Below are 13964 nucleotides of genomic sequence, written 5' to 3' on the forward strand. Positions count from 1 at the left end.
ATGGAGAAAGAGAAATGCAGAAACCGGGTGAAATCAGACAGGATTCCCTCTCCTGAGTCACAGTCCAGTGACTCCTGTTGGTGAGTGGATGCAGGCGAACCATTGGGTCCAGCTCGGCTACTGCGCCCCTAGAGGACCAATGACCCACCAGCAGTCACTGTGCAGCTCGCCCATGATGAATGGTAGCAGAGGATCTGCCCGTGCCTGTGGAAGTGTATCACACAAAGAGTCCGGGCCTCCAGGAGAATAGGAGAGAATAGTAGAAAAGAATATCCACAAGACTAACCTGCTGTTACATAGCAACAGTCAGATTCGAGGGTATGTCGTCACTTGAAGGTAAACATCAAGGGAGAGTGGGCAAGTCATGCAAAATGATCTGTAGTTTACACGTGTGACACCCTATAATTCACAGCAGAGTAAATTGACCAACGCAGTTCTCTTGAAGCAGTTACTACAGTCCCGCATTAAACTCCCGATTCTCGCTTACATCTCGAGAACAGGAGCTTGGGACCATTGCCTTTCAAACGGCTTGACCTACTTTCTCATGGATCGTGGCTTTTATGGCTTTCTACAGTGTAAACAGTGCAACAATAATCACATACATCTGGCACCGACTTCTGACACACCCTTGGCAAAGGTCAAGAATATGAAAAAAAATAGCAGAAGATAAAAGAGGGCAGAGATTTCCATCAGAGTCGGAAAAACTTGAGTTGGAGGTTTGCTGACCAGCACGTCACAATTACAGAGCTTCCCAGCGCAGAAACAGGCCAACTGTGCTGGTGTTTTTCAGCTATGGCTCAGTGGGCAGCACTCTTGCCTCGAGACGAGCACATAATCCACGCTGGCATTCCAATGCCAGACTGAAGGAGTGCTGTGCTGTCGGGGTGCATCTTTCAGATGAGACATTAAACCAGAACAGGTCTGCCCTCTCAGGTGGGCATAAAAGATCCCACGGCACTATTCGAAGAGCAGAGGAGTTCAACCTCACTAAAAAAACAGATTGTCTGTTCATTTATCTCATTGCTGGTTATGGGACCTTGCTGTTCACAAATTGGCTGCTGCACTTCTCTTAATTACAACAGTAACTACATTTCAAAGGGACTTCATTGGCTATGAAGTGCTTTAAGATATCCCGAGGTCAGGAAAGGTGGGATAGACAAGCAAGTTATTTTGCTCTCCTTTCTTTCTTTGAGCCACCTGGTCTGATCCCACTCTCTGGTCTACTCCCAACACCATTTAATACAGATTGAACTTCCCTTATCCAGAACTCTCTTATCCAGAACCACTCCTCGTCCAGAATCATTCCCGGCCATTGGGTGGCGCATGCGCAGAACTCCGGCATTTACAATTTGAAGTCCTTCCTCACTACTGACTCCTGCAATCGCTGGCCTGACCCCGCAATCCACCCCCCCACCCCCCCACCATGATCTCTGTGCCGCACTCCCAGCCCCAATATCCCCTTGCTCAGTACCTGTACCATCCAATTTAATGTGACCACCTCTCGTCCGGAAAAATCCCTCATCAGAACAGGCCAGGTCCCGAGGATTCCAGAAAAGGGAGGTTCAACCTGTACTCCTCCTTTTCAAGCAACTCCTTTCTAAAAGAATTTATGGACTCTTCAACAACAGATTGTGGCAGAGAATTCCACATTCTAATCAACCGCTGTGCAAAGAAATGTTTTCTAACGCTTCCTCCGCAATTAAATTGTGCATTCTTGCTGCTGTCTAATGGGCCAGTGGAAACAATCTATCATTATTCACCTTCTCATAACCCTTCATAATGTTGAAGGCCTCTATCAGGTCAACCCTCAACCACTGGTGAAGAGAACCAGCATTTCTCAAGCCTTTCCTCACAGCAGTAACCCCTTATCGCTTCTACACTGTTCCTTTACCATATTGCTTTTATATCATTCTTATAAGGTGGTGCCTAGAATTGTATAGAACTCGAATTGCAGGCTAACAAAGGTCACGTACAAGTTCAATGCCCATGTCCTGCTCTGCCGCCCATATCCTAACTCGCACCAAGTCCCATTCACCGATCACCCCTGTGTTCACTGACCTACATTGGCTCGCAGTCCAGCAATACCTTGCTTTTAAAATTCTCATTCGTGTTTTCAAAACCTTCCATGGCTTTGACCCTCCCTATCTCTGTAACCTCCTCCAGCCCAACAACCCTCTGAGATCTCTACGCTCCTCCAATTCTGGCCTTTTGCACACGCCTCATTTCCATCATCCACCACTGGTGGCCGTGCCTTCAGTTGCCTAGGCCCCAAGCTCTGTAATTTCCTCCCTAAACCCCTCTACCTCTCTCTCTCCTCCAAGATGCTCCATAAAACCTCTCTCTTTGATCAAGCTATTGGTCAACTTTCCGAAAACCTTATTTGGCTCGTGTCAGATTTTCTTTGATAATGCTCCTGTGAAATGCCTTGCGATATCTTACTGCGTTAAACGCACAATAAAAATGTAAGTTGTTGCTATCGCCAGTGACTCATCAGAGCTCTCTCAAGTTCTTCAGTCTTGAAAACGTATCTTACTGATCAGAAGTTCCATGGGATAGGAGGGTGTTGATTTCAAAGGATCCTGAAGTTTCTGTTTTTATATACACACTACCTGATCCCCTGTGGTGTTGCTCAGATTTTGTTTAGGTGGATGTACAAGATCCCCTGGGTTTATTTTGGAAAAGAGCAGGGATTTTTCTTGGTGTCCTAGCCAATTTTTATCCCTCCACCAACACCACCAAATACAAACTGGCCGATCATTTATCGCATTTGCTGATGTGGGATCTTGCTATGCAAAATTTGGCTACTGTGTTAACCTGCATAGCAACAGTGCCTACACTATAAAAGGAATTAATTGGCTGTGAAGCCCCTTGAGGCATCCGGAGTGCATGAAAGGTGCTATAGAAATGCAATTTTCTTTATTTCATGCTACCTGAGTCTGACATACTCTCATTGGGGGGGAATGGCAGCCACAAAACCATATTTAAATTCTTCCTAGTCAAGCAGCAATTCTTGAATTCTCAACATATTCCTGGTAACCTCTGTAATTTCCAGTAGAGATTGGCCTGGCCTCTCAGAGTTCCCATCATGCATGGATATTGGAACACCGTAACATAACCTATGCTGATGTATCCTTTGTGCCTCTCCCACATTCTTCTGGTCCAGCTGAACACAACCATACAGAGCCCAGAATTCAAGGAGGTTTGTACATGTGGTTCTCCCCCACCCCCACCTTCGGAAGGTCCACTCCGTTTCAATCACTTCCTCCCAACCTGAAAATAAATTTAAGGCTGGATTTTCGATCTTCTGCCGCTCTGGTTAGCACCCCAGAGGTGCGGCAATGGCGGCGGCAAGCACTTCCGGGCGGGCGGGCGGCCAGCTTCCAGCGCCCCACCGAGACTTTCGGTGCCGGTTTCGACGGAGCGCTGAACATTACCGCCCGGAAGAGGTGAGCTGGTACTGCTGCAACATACCTGGTTGTGACACCGGCTCGATTTTTAGCTCCCGCCCGACTTGTAGCGCTGCGCAGAGCGTGTGAAAGTAGGCGGTCCGAGCCGTATTGCTGCGCAGAGCGTGTGAAAGCAGGCGGTCCGAGCCGTATTGCTGCGCAGAGCGTGTGAAAGCGGGCGGTCCGAGCCGGATTGCTGCGCAGAGCGTGAGAAAGCAGGCGGTCCGAGCCGTATTGCTGCGCAGAGCGTGTGAAAGCGGGAGGTTTGAGCCGTATTGCTGCGCAGAACGTGTGAAAGCAGGCGGTCCGAGCCGTATTGCTGCGCAGAGCGTGTGAAAGCGGGCGGTCCGAGCCGTATTGCTGCGCAGAGCGTGTGAAAGCAGGCGGTCCGAGCCGTATTGCTGCGCAGAGCGTGTGAAAGCGGGAGGTTTGAGCCGTATTGCTGCGCAGAGCGTGTGAAAGCGGGAGGTCCGAGCCGTATTGCTGCGCAGAGCGTGTGAAAGCGGGCGGTCCGAGCCGTATTGCTGCGCAGAGCGTGTGAAAGCAGGCGGTCCGAGCCGTATTGCTGCGCAGAGCGTGTGAAAGCGGGAAGTTTGAGCCGTATTGCTGCGCAGAGCGTGTGAAAGCGGGAGGTTTGAGCCGTATTGCTGCGCAGAGCGTGTGAAAGCGGGAGGTTTGAGCCGTATTGCTGCGCAGAGCGTGTGAAAGCGGGAGGTTTGAGCCGTATTGCTGCGCAGAGCGTGTGAAAGCGGGCGGTCCGAGCCGTATTGCTGCGCAAAGCGTGTGAAAGCGGGAGGTCCGAGCCGTATTGCTGCGCAGAGCGTGTGAAAGCAGGCGGTCCGAGCCGTATTGCTGCGCAGAGCGTGTGAAAGCGGGAGGTTTGAGCCGTATTGCTGCGCAGAGCGTGTGAAAGCGGGAAGTTTGAGCCGTATTGCTGCGCAGAGCGTGTGAAAGCGGGAGGTTTGAGCCGTATTGCTGCGCAGAGCGTGTGAAAGCGGGAGGTTTGAGCCGTATTGCTGCGCAGAGCGTGTGAAAGCAGGCGGTCCGAGCCGTATTGCTGCGCAGAGCGTGTGAAAGCGGGAGGTTTGAGCCGTATTGCTGCGCAGAGCGTGTGAAAGCAGGCGGTCCGAGCCGTATTGCTGCGCAGAGCGTGTGAAAGCGGGCGGTCCGAGCCGTATTGCTGCGCAGAGCGTGAGAAAGCAGGCGGTCCGAGCCGTATTGCTGCGCAGAGCGTGTGAAAGCGGGAGGTTTGAGCCGTATTGCTGCGCAGAGCGTGTGAAAGCGGGAGGTTTGAGCCGTATTGCTGCGCAGAGCGTGTGAAAGCGGGCGGTCCGAGCCGTATTGCTGCGCAGAGCGTGTGAAAGCGGGAAGTTTGAGCCGTATTGCTGCGCAGAGCGTGTGAAAGCGGGAAGTTTGAGCCGTATTGCTGCGCAGAGCGTGTGAAAGCGGGAGGTTTGAGCCGTATTGCTGCGCAGAGCGTGTGAAAGCGGGAGGTCCGAGCCGTATTGCTGCGCAGAGCGTGTGAAAGCAGGAGGTTTGAGCCGTATTGCTGCGCAGAGCGTGTGAAAGCGGGCGGTCCGAGCCGTATTGCTGCGCAGAGCGTGTGAAAGCAGGCGGTCCGAGCCGTATTGCTGCGCAGAGCGTGTGAAAGCAGGCGGTCCGAGCCGTATTGCTGCGCAGAGCGTGTGAAAGCGGGAGGTTTGAGCCGTATTGCTGCGCAGAGCGTGTGAAAGCGGGCGGTCCGAGCCGTATTGCTGCGCAGAGCGTGTGAAAGCAGGCGGTCCGAGCCGTATTGCTGCGCAGAGCATGTGAAAGCGGTAGGTTTGAGCCGTATTGCTGCGCAGAGCGTGTGAAAGCGGGCGGTCCGAACCGTATTGCTGCGCAGAGCGTGTGAAAGCAGGCGGTCCGAGCCGTATTGCTGCGCAGAGCGTGTGAAAGCGGGAAGTTTGAGCCGTATTGCTGCGCAGAGCGTGTGAAAGCGGGAGGTTTGAGCCGTATTGCTGCGCAGAGCGTGTGAAAGCGGGAAGTTTGAGCCGTATTGCTGCGCAGAGCGTGTGAAAGCGGGAAGTTTGAGCCGTATTGCTGCGCAGAGCGTGTGAAAGCGGGAGGTTTGAGCCGTATTGCTGCGCAGAGCGTGTGAAAGCAGGCGGTCCGAGCCGTATTGCTGCGCAGAGCGTGTGAAAGCGGGAAGTTTGAGCCGTATTGCTGCGCAGAGCGTGTGAAAGCGGGAGGTTTGAGCCGTATTGCTGCGCAGAGCGTGTGAAAGCGGGAGGTTTGAGCCGTATTGCTGCGCAGAGCGTGTGAAAGCGGGAGGTCCGAGCCGTATTGCTGCGCAGAGCGTGTGAAAGCGGGAGGTCCGAGCCGTATTGCTGCGCAGAGCGTGTGAAAGCGGGCGGTCCGAGCCGTATTGCTGCGCAGAGCGTGAGAAAGCAGGCGGTCCGAGCCGTATTGCTGCGCAGAGCGTGTGAAAGCGGGAGGTTTGAGCCGTATTGCTGCGCAGAGCGTGTGAAAGCGGGCGGTCCGAGCCGTATTGCTGCGCAGAGCGTGTGAAAGCGGGAAGTTTGAGCCGTATTGCTGCGCAGAGCGTGTGAAAGCGGGAAGTTTGAGCCGTATTGCTGCGCAGAGCGTGTGAAAGCGGGAGGTTTGAGCCGTATTGCTGCGCAGAGCGTGTGAAAGCGGGAGGTCCGAGCCGTATTGCTGCGCAGAGCGTGTGAAAGCAGGAGGTTTGAGCCGTATTGCTGCGCAGAGCGTGTGAAAGCGGGCGGTCCGAGCCGTATTGCTGCGCAGAGCGTGTGAAAGCAGGCGGTCCGAGCCGTATTGCTGCGCAGAGCGTGTGAAAGCGGGCGGTCCGAGCCGTATTGCTGCGCAGAGCGTGTGAAAGCAGGCGGTCCGAGCCGTATTGCTGCGCAGAGCGTGTGAAAGCGGGAGGTTTGAGCCGTATTGCTGCGCAGAGCGTGAGAAAGCAGGCGGTCCGAGCCGTATTGCTGCGCAGAGCGTGTGAAAGCGGGAGGTTTGAGCCGTATTGCTGCGCAGAGCGTGTGAAAGCGGGCGGTCCGAGCCGTATTGCTGCGCAGAGCGTGTGAAAGCAGGCGGTCCGAGCCGTATTGCTGCGCAGAGCATGTGAAAGCGGGAGGTTTGAGCCGTATTGCTGCGCAGAGCGTGTGAAAGCGGGCGGTCCGAGCCGTATTGCTGCGCAGAGCGTGTGAAAGCGGGCGGTCCGAGCCGTATTGCTGCGCAGAGCGTGTGAAAGCGGGCGGTCCGAGCCGTATTGCTGCAGTGAGGTGAGTAATGTCGATCTCAGGTAAGTGTGATTGTTTTTTATTTTTATTTTTTTATGATTTATGTTATGGTGGCGCGAGTTATTTATTGGGAATGTTTTTGGTGTTTGTTTTCCAGGTCCCCCTCACCCCCAGGCACTCCGAGGCCAGCTGTTTCGCTGGGGACCTTTCCGTGCTCAGCCAGCCCAGCGCTCCTAGAGAGGTGTACAACGCCTCCCTTCGCGCTCCGCCCCACAATCAGGGCCCAGCTGATGAATATTACTGACTGAGGCACTAAACTGTTCCCGGGCGCACACTTTACCGCCCCGCCGCCATTACCGCCCCAAAATCAGCAGAACCGAAAATCCAGCTCCTTGGGTCAACACAAAACCAAGCAGCTTCCTTCAGCCATCAAAACCTACACACACAGACTAAGCATCAGCACACACTCATTGAGCCACTTTGTCTGATCAACTTAAAGCAGGGAAAAGATCCTGGCCGTATCAAGATGCAGTCCACCAAATGTATTTAATGATCCCTTGTTAGGCATGAACACAAACATATACTGAGAGCAGTCAAGGTAAGATTGAAAGGACAAGTACTTCAACCATAAAGCTCATCATCACAGTTAGGTAGTGGACTAAATGATAGGACTATTTCAGAACTGGATAGAAACATAGAAACGTAGAAAATAGGTGCAGGAGTAGGCCTTTCGGCCCTTCTAGCCTGCACCGCCATTCAATGAGTTCATGGCTGAACATGCAACTTCAGTACCCCATTCCTGCTTTCTCGCCATACCCCTTGATCCCCCTAGTAGTAAGGACTTCATCTAACTCCTTCTTGAATATATTTAGTGAATTGGCCTCAACAACTTTCTGTGGTAGAGAATTCCACAGGTTCACCACTCTCTGGATATACTCAATCTCCTCGTAACACAATGCTCTAAAGCTCTGCTTTGGTATGATGTGCCTTCTACACTCGGACAACTTTCTGTGATAACACATGTAACACCCGCTCTTCCATTCACAAACCGAGACAGGGACAACAGCTTTCTGAGTAAGTGTTTGGGAATCCCCATCATTTTTTCAATGCTATATAAGGTGGGGCACTTTACACTGACAGTAATGCTACACCCAAGGTAACTTGTTCCATAATAAATAATCTCAGCATTCTGATCGTTAATCATGTCTCTCAGATTTAATTTGATGCTACATGCTCACTCAAGTTATCCATTTTATAAACAATTTGAACCCAGAGATTCGATTCCAGCTCACTCCCGGTTGCCCATTATTCTATGTAGAAGCCCCCGTGGTTTGGCAAGTATTCAGAGGCTGGTGTTTGATTAATCCTGGAGATGAAGAACTTGGTCCAGCGGGATTAGAGACCCCCAGATTCCTGAATGAGCTTGCCGTGCCCTCCATTCTGGGAAGAGAAATTCACAGCCGTTTACATAACTCAAGTTCTTCTTACCTCGTGTGTTTGTCGCCATGTCTGCCACTTTTTGAAACGCATCCAAGAATGCGGCCGCTGCCAACACGGTGGTCCTGTCACGAAGAAAAAGGAGATCACGGTGTTAGAAACCTTGCACAGTGGGTGGCAGGGACTGGGTACTGACTCTCACTTCTACAGCCCGACTTTGATCAGGTGCAAGTCTCTCTCCATTGGCTCGGTGAAGCGAGTTCGAGTCTTCTCAACTGAGCTCCCAGAGAGTGCAAAGCTGCACCAAATTTGGCCTTCACTTAGCCATCTCCCCCAGACAGGGGTAAAGGATCGCTGTTTCGTCTGGTGGGGGAGAGCAGAACAAAGGAGCATCACCTTAAAATTAGAGCCAGGCCGTTCAGGGGCGATATCAGGACGAATTCTTCACCCAAAGGGTGATGGGAATCTAGAACTGTGTTCCCCAAAAAGCTGTTGCCGCTGAGGGTCAATTGAAAATTTCAAGACTGAGACTGATAGTACCTTTGCCTGACAAAAACCTAAGGGTTACTGAACCAAGGCGGGTAAATGGAGACACGATGCAGATCAGCCATGATCTAATTGAATGTGTTCCTAAATAGTGAAGTGGCATTCTGGTGCAGTAGTGGGGAGGGGCAGTGGGGTGTGGGCGGGCAGGGAGGAGAAAGGGCGTATGTGTGTGTGGGGAGGGATTGTGTGAGTGGGGAGGGAGGGAGGGGTATATGTGGGGGGGGGCGGAAGGGTGTGTGTGTGTGTGTGTGTGTGTGTGTGTGTGTGTGTGGAGGGGAGAGGCAGTGGTGTGTGTGTGGGGGGGAGGGGTGTGTTTGGGGGGGGGGGGAGGGGCAGTGGGGTATGTGTGTGTGGGGGGGGTAACATTGCTCTGGGGCTGAGCCACAAACAACCCTCACCCTGATTCACAGAAAGAAAGGGACAATGAATTTTAACCTAACCTGCTGGGTGGGAAACCCATGGGGATCAGGTGATACCTTGGTTTTACGCCCTGCCCAATATTATTCTCCAATGGGATGTTCCACTCTTGCTGAGTATAGGGTACCAATTTCCCACAATGCACTGTGCCCTCAAAGCCAGCAAAATCTGTCAATCAATGCAACTAGCGGGTGAGCGCTAATCGCACTCGTATCGAATTCCTCTCGAGATTATTTATTGTAAACCTGTGCCAGCTCCGCTGACATGGCAGAGAGGGGAATTCGGTGCGAGTCGATTAACGGTTTGCACGCTAACCTGTGATTTCTGCCCTTTAGCAACTCACCTGCCTCATCCAAGTGTGTCCACTCCTCTCCTGTTCTCGCTGAGGTAGGGGCACTAGAGTCAACCTCGGTACCCCCCTGGGGCTACAGAAAGGAAACCAGCCAGGCTTCTCTCCGCTCCCAACCTCCCCTCTACCAGGGACTCCTATTGGGAAGCACGCAGGGGTGGGAGTCGGGTGGGGACTGAAGTGGGCCGCGCTGGGCTGTGATGCCCTCCCTTGAGGTTGAGCTAGGAAGGGGACTGAGGTGGGAACTGGGGAATGCCAATTTGCCCAGTCCAAAGGCCGAGCTGAGAATGGCACAGACTCATAAGCTGAATCTAGAGGCCGAAGCTGGGAGCTAAGTGGCAGCGGTCCTCGAAAGCTGCGTTGCCTAACCTCAAGTTGATTGGGGGAGGCTCACGAACACATTGGCTCTGCCACTGCCCTCCCCAATAAAGACACTATTAACTTGCAGAAAAGATGGGCAGAGTGACCAGCTTCGGCATTACAGATGGGCGGGACTCGCTCTGTGGCAGTGCACGCATGCTTTCAAAGCAGCAGAATCATACAATTGCCTTTGCCTCACTTTGGGTGGGCTCCTTCTCGCAACTTGTTGGCCCGAGGCCCACTCGGCTACCTCCCTTGCAGTTAAATCAGCGGACCGAAATCTCCCGCACTCCCGGGGACTGACCAGCGACTCTCTGACACAACTGCAAAAAGAGAGAAGACAGGCAAGCGGTCAGCTGGCCACTTCAGGCAAGGAGCCTGCCCCAAGTGATGTCAAGGCAATCAGTTCAGACTGGGGGTGTATTCCGCCTTTTAATATTAACACTGGGTTCGACTTCAAACCGCTCCTGCCGCTAAGCGAGCACCTATGGTCCCCATGACTGATTGGCTCCTCAATGCTCAGGGACGCACCAGTGCAGGCTCACACATGAAGAATGGCCACTGGGCCCATGGGCCTGGACCGCAGCAAGTCAACACCTTCAGGATAACAAGGAGATTAAGAGGACAAAAGTCACTTTCAGTCATCGGGGTCACAGATGAAGCCGTTTAAAAGGGAGATAGATACATCCTCGTGGAATTAAGATCAATATTGAGGAATAATTAACAATTGATAAATTATAAATAGAGAACAAAATGGCCGAGCAGGTTTGTGGCCCAGTTGTCCACTTCTGTTTCAAACAACCTCAATAAAGTAAAACTAATGAGAGGTTAAGGAACAGTCAAAATGAGCCGGGTTTAATGAGAGTTTTGCGATATGATGGCCCCACAGTGATTCACAGGAGAGTGTAAAAGGATTATTTTGTAACTGGGAGATGAAATTGTAAGATTATTCAGACCACAATGTACACTAGGTGACAATCTGTGGTAATATATAGCTTCATTATGCTGTGTAAATGCTTCATTCCTTCAGAAAGTGAAAGAAAAGACTTGCATTTATATAGCGCCTTTCACAACCACTGGATGTTTCAAAACGCTTTAGGAGTGTAGTCACTGTTGTATTGTAGGAAGCAAGGCAGCCAATTTGTGCACAGCAAGCTCCCACAGACAATAATGTGATAATGACCACCACAAAAACAATGTGGTGGAGGACCGGTGTGAAATCACAGCAGAGGTGAGGCGAATATTTGGCGGAGGAGCGGCGCGAGATCGTGGCGGAGGTGTGGCGAATGAGGGTACGGGGCCCAGAAGAGGCGAGGGCCCAGGGGCAGCACGGGCCGGCCCACACTGCGATATGTGTGCGCACTAGGTCCGTGCAGCAGAGCTGGTCTCCAGTCGTCCTGGTTAACCCTTGCCACTGGATAAAGGCCTAGCTCTGTCTATACAACGGTCACCACACGTTTAAAAAATCCACACACAGACATCTTCCACCCCCTCAATTGGAGTTCAGAACTGGAACATCTGGTCCTTCATTGAAACATCTGTGAACTTGCAGAAGCAAGTCATCCTCGTTCGAGGGATCGCCTATGATGATGATGATGATGATGATGGATAATGACCAGGTAAACTGTTTTTGTTATGTTGATTGAGGGATAAATATTGTCCAGGACACCGGGGTAACTCCCTTTTCTCTTCTTCGAAATAGTGCCGTGGGATCTTTTACATCCACCTGAGAGAGCAGACGGGGCCTCAGTTTAATGTCTCATCCGAAAGACGGCACTCCCTCAGCACTGCACTGGAGTGTCAGCCTAGGTTTATGTGCTCAGGTTCCTGGAGTGGGGACCCACAACCTTCTGACTCAGAGGCGAGAGTGCTACCCACTGAGCCTCAGCTGACACAGTGGATAGGAAGGACCCACTTCCCCCAGTAGAGGGGTCAACAACCAGGGGGCACAGAGTTAAAGCAGCTGGCAGTAGGTTTAGAGGGGATTCAAGGAGAGATATAAAAGGAGAGTGTAAAAGGATTATTTTGTAACTGGAGACGAAATTGTAAGATTATTCAGACCACAATGTACACTAGGAGACAATCTGTGGTAATATATAGCTTCATTATGCTGTGTAAATGCTTCATCCCTTCAGAAAGTGAATTATTTCATGCGAATGAAAGGGCAGTGTTTTGGGCACTGAGTTCTCACTTGTTGAGGGGAATGTGTGCTGAAATATAATGGCCCTCAGTAGAGATTGGCTCGGGCTGAGTGGATTACTTCTTGCCCTGCTCCCTTATTTAGCGTGTTAGGTGTCATCTTACCTGAGCTGGGAGTGAAGTTTGGCAGCCTTTGCATTGAAGTCCTCCCAGATTGGGTACGACCCCTGCAGGAAGCAAAGGGCATAATTACGCATTGTTGGCAGAAAATGAATTGAACAGGTCATTTTAGCGAAATATTACCCTCTAAATAGATGCTTTAAACAAAAAACATGGTATTTCTGATCATAACAAGAGTGAGCAAATGAGAAACTACATGAGAGAGACAGTCAGACAGACCGACAGTCAAAGAATGAGACTGAATGAGAGAGACGCACAGACAGAGTGTCTCAGGCCTTCACATATCAGTGCAGATGTCATGGCCTGCTTGAGAATTGGAGCCTCTGCATGCAGTATTCCTCTGCCAAAGTGAGGGATGCTCCCTGTGACAAATATGAAGCAGTTCAGTCTTGTTTTGGTCTGGGAGCTGTCCCTTTAAATCAGGCACTGCATGTGAAAGTTTTGTTTTACGAAGACACCAGTGTCTATCTTTCTCTAAAACAAAAGCCAAATACTGCGGATGCTGGAAATCTGAAGTAAAAACAGAAAATGTTTCAGGTGCAGTGCGAATGACAGGTCATTGATCTCAGGACGTTAACTCTGTTTCTCTCTCCACAGATGCTGCCTGACACCGAATGTTTCCAGCATTTTCAGCCTGGCTTTCTGTTCTGAGCTTCTCAACAACTCTTGCTCTCTCACACTCTCTTCGGTTGTTAAACAAGCTAAACCCTAACCACCTTTCCGAGATCTTCTGCTGGTCAATTTTCTATCTCTGGTAAACGATTCAATTGTGTGAAATTTTGCTCCAGGTCTATGTGAATCCCAAGAATCCGACTGGAGCCAGCGCTTAGATTTTGGGGTATTTTCTACCTCTAGATTTTTGGACTCTTGTATCTTGGATCATACTCTGAAGTGGGTCCCAACTCCCTACGGTATCCTATCCTGGTAAAACATTTAGGGACAAAATTACCCCTAGCCCCGTTTGGGGCAGATAATTCGAATTAACTGGCGAATTGCCGGCAGTACAGATGGGTTGGGGAATAGAGGAAAACTGCCTCCTTTTGCCTGCACAAATGAATGGGACGGTGTTGGGGGCGGCAGAGCGGTGGTGTCGTCAGCACGACGCAGATGACATCAGCGCGACATGCATAGCAACGTCCCTCACCTTCGCTTAAAGGGGAGGGACGCTGCGGGGCCTAGGCCGAGCCCAGTGACCCACCAGGGAGGGTTTCGGCCGGGCCAGCGGTGGTGCCGGGCTGCCTGTTGGCGGCTCGGCCGAACCTGTGGCCGCCATCGTCAGGCCGACTCAGGAGTCGGCCGACAATTAAAATAAAATGGCCGCCAGGCGGGGCGTGGCGGAAATCCGCTGGGGGTCACTCCGGATGGGTCACGCCTTCCGCCTGCCCCATTACCTTAGAGGCGATAACGAGCCTTAAAGAAGGGAGCAATTTCCCCCCCTTAGTAACACAACGAAGACAATGAACAAAAAATTCTGGTCTGCCATTATTTTTAAAGCTACTGGCATGTTTCTAATGCCTTCACAATATCTATCTCAATTCTCAGTAAGATACATATCAGAAGGCCATCTAGTTTCAAATTTATTAAATAAACAATGAACACTCCATGACAATATAAAATATTTATCTATTTGCAGTAGAAATTTTTATCAAACATCTTCTCGAAGGAAAAACTGTGAATCTAAATGTCAATCTGTTTCTCTATAAACAACTTCCATACACACAGTCCACCTCCTTCTTGCCTCATCACACGCTATGTGTTCCAGCTAACGTCTATCTGTCCTTCCGTGCGCAATTCAATTCCACTCGAGGGACAGTTGTCTCTTTGCTGTATCTTTACACTTCTCAACAGGTT

General features: G+C 51.0%; 1 protein-coding gene across 1 annotated transcript in view; it reads right to left on the reverse strand.

The window, feature by feature from the left end:
• mtss1lb (MTSS I-BAR domain containing 2b) overlaps positions 1-13964 on the reverse strand; it is a 201184-nt gene that overhangs the window by 130338 nt on the left and 56882 nt on the right. The window contains exons 2-3 of the mRNA XM_070897764.1: positions 12099-12160; positions 8174-8247 (exon numbers count right to left, since the gene is read on the reverse strand). Of these exons, the coding sequence (XP_070753865.1) occupies positions 8174-8247; positions 12099-12160 (136 nt within the window). The remainder of the gene's footprint in view (positions 1-8173; positions 8248-12098; positions 12161-13964) is intronic.

Source organism: Pristiophorus japonicus, chromosome 13 (assembly GCF_044704955.1).
Source record: "Pristiophorus japonicus isolate sPriJap1 chromosome 13, sPriJap1.hap1, whole genome shotgun sequence".
NCBI classification, from domain to species: domain Eukaryota; kingdom Metazoa; phylum Chordata; class Chondrichthyes; family Pristiophoridae; genus Pristiophorus; species Pristiophorus japonicus.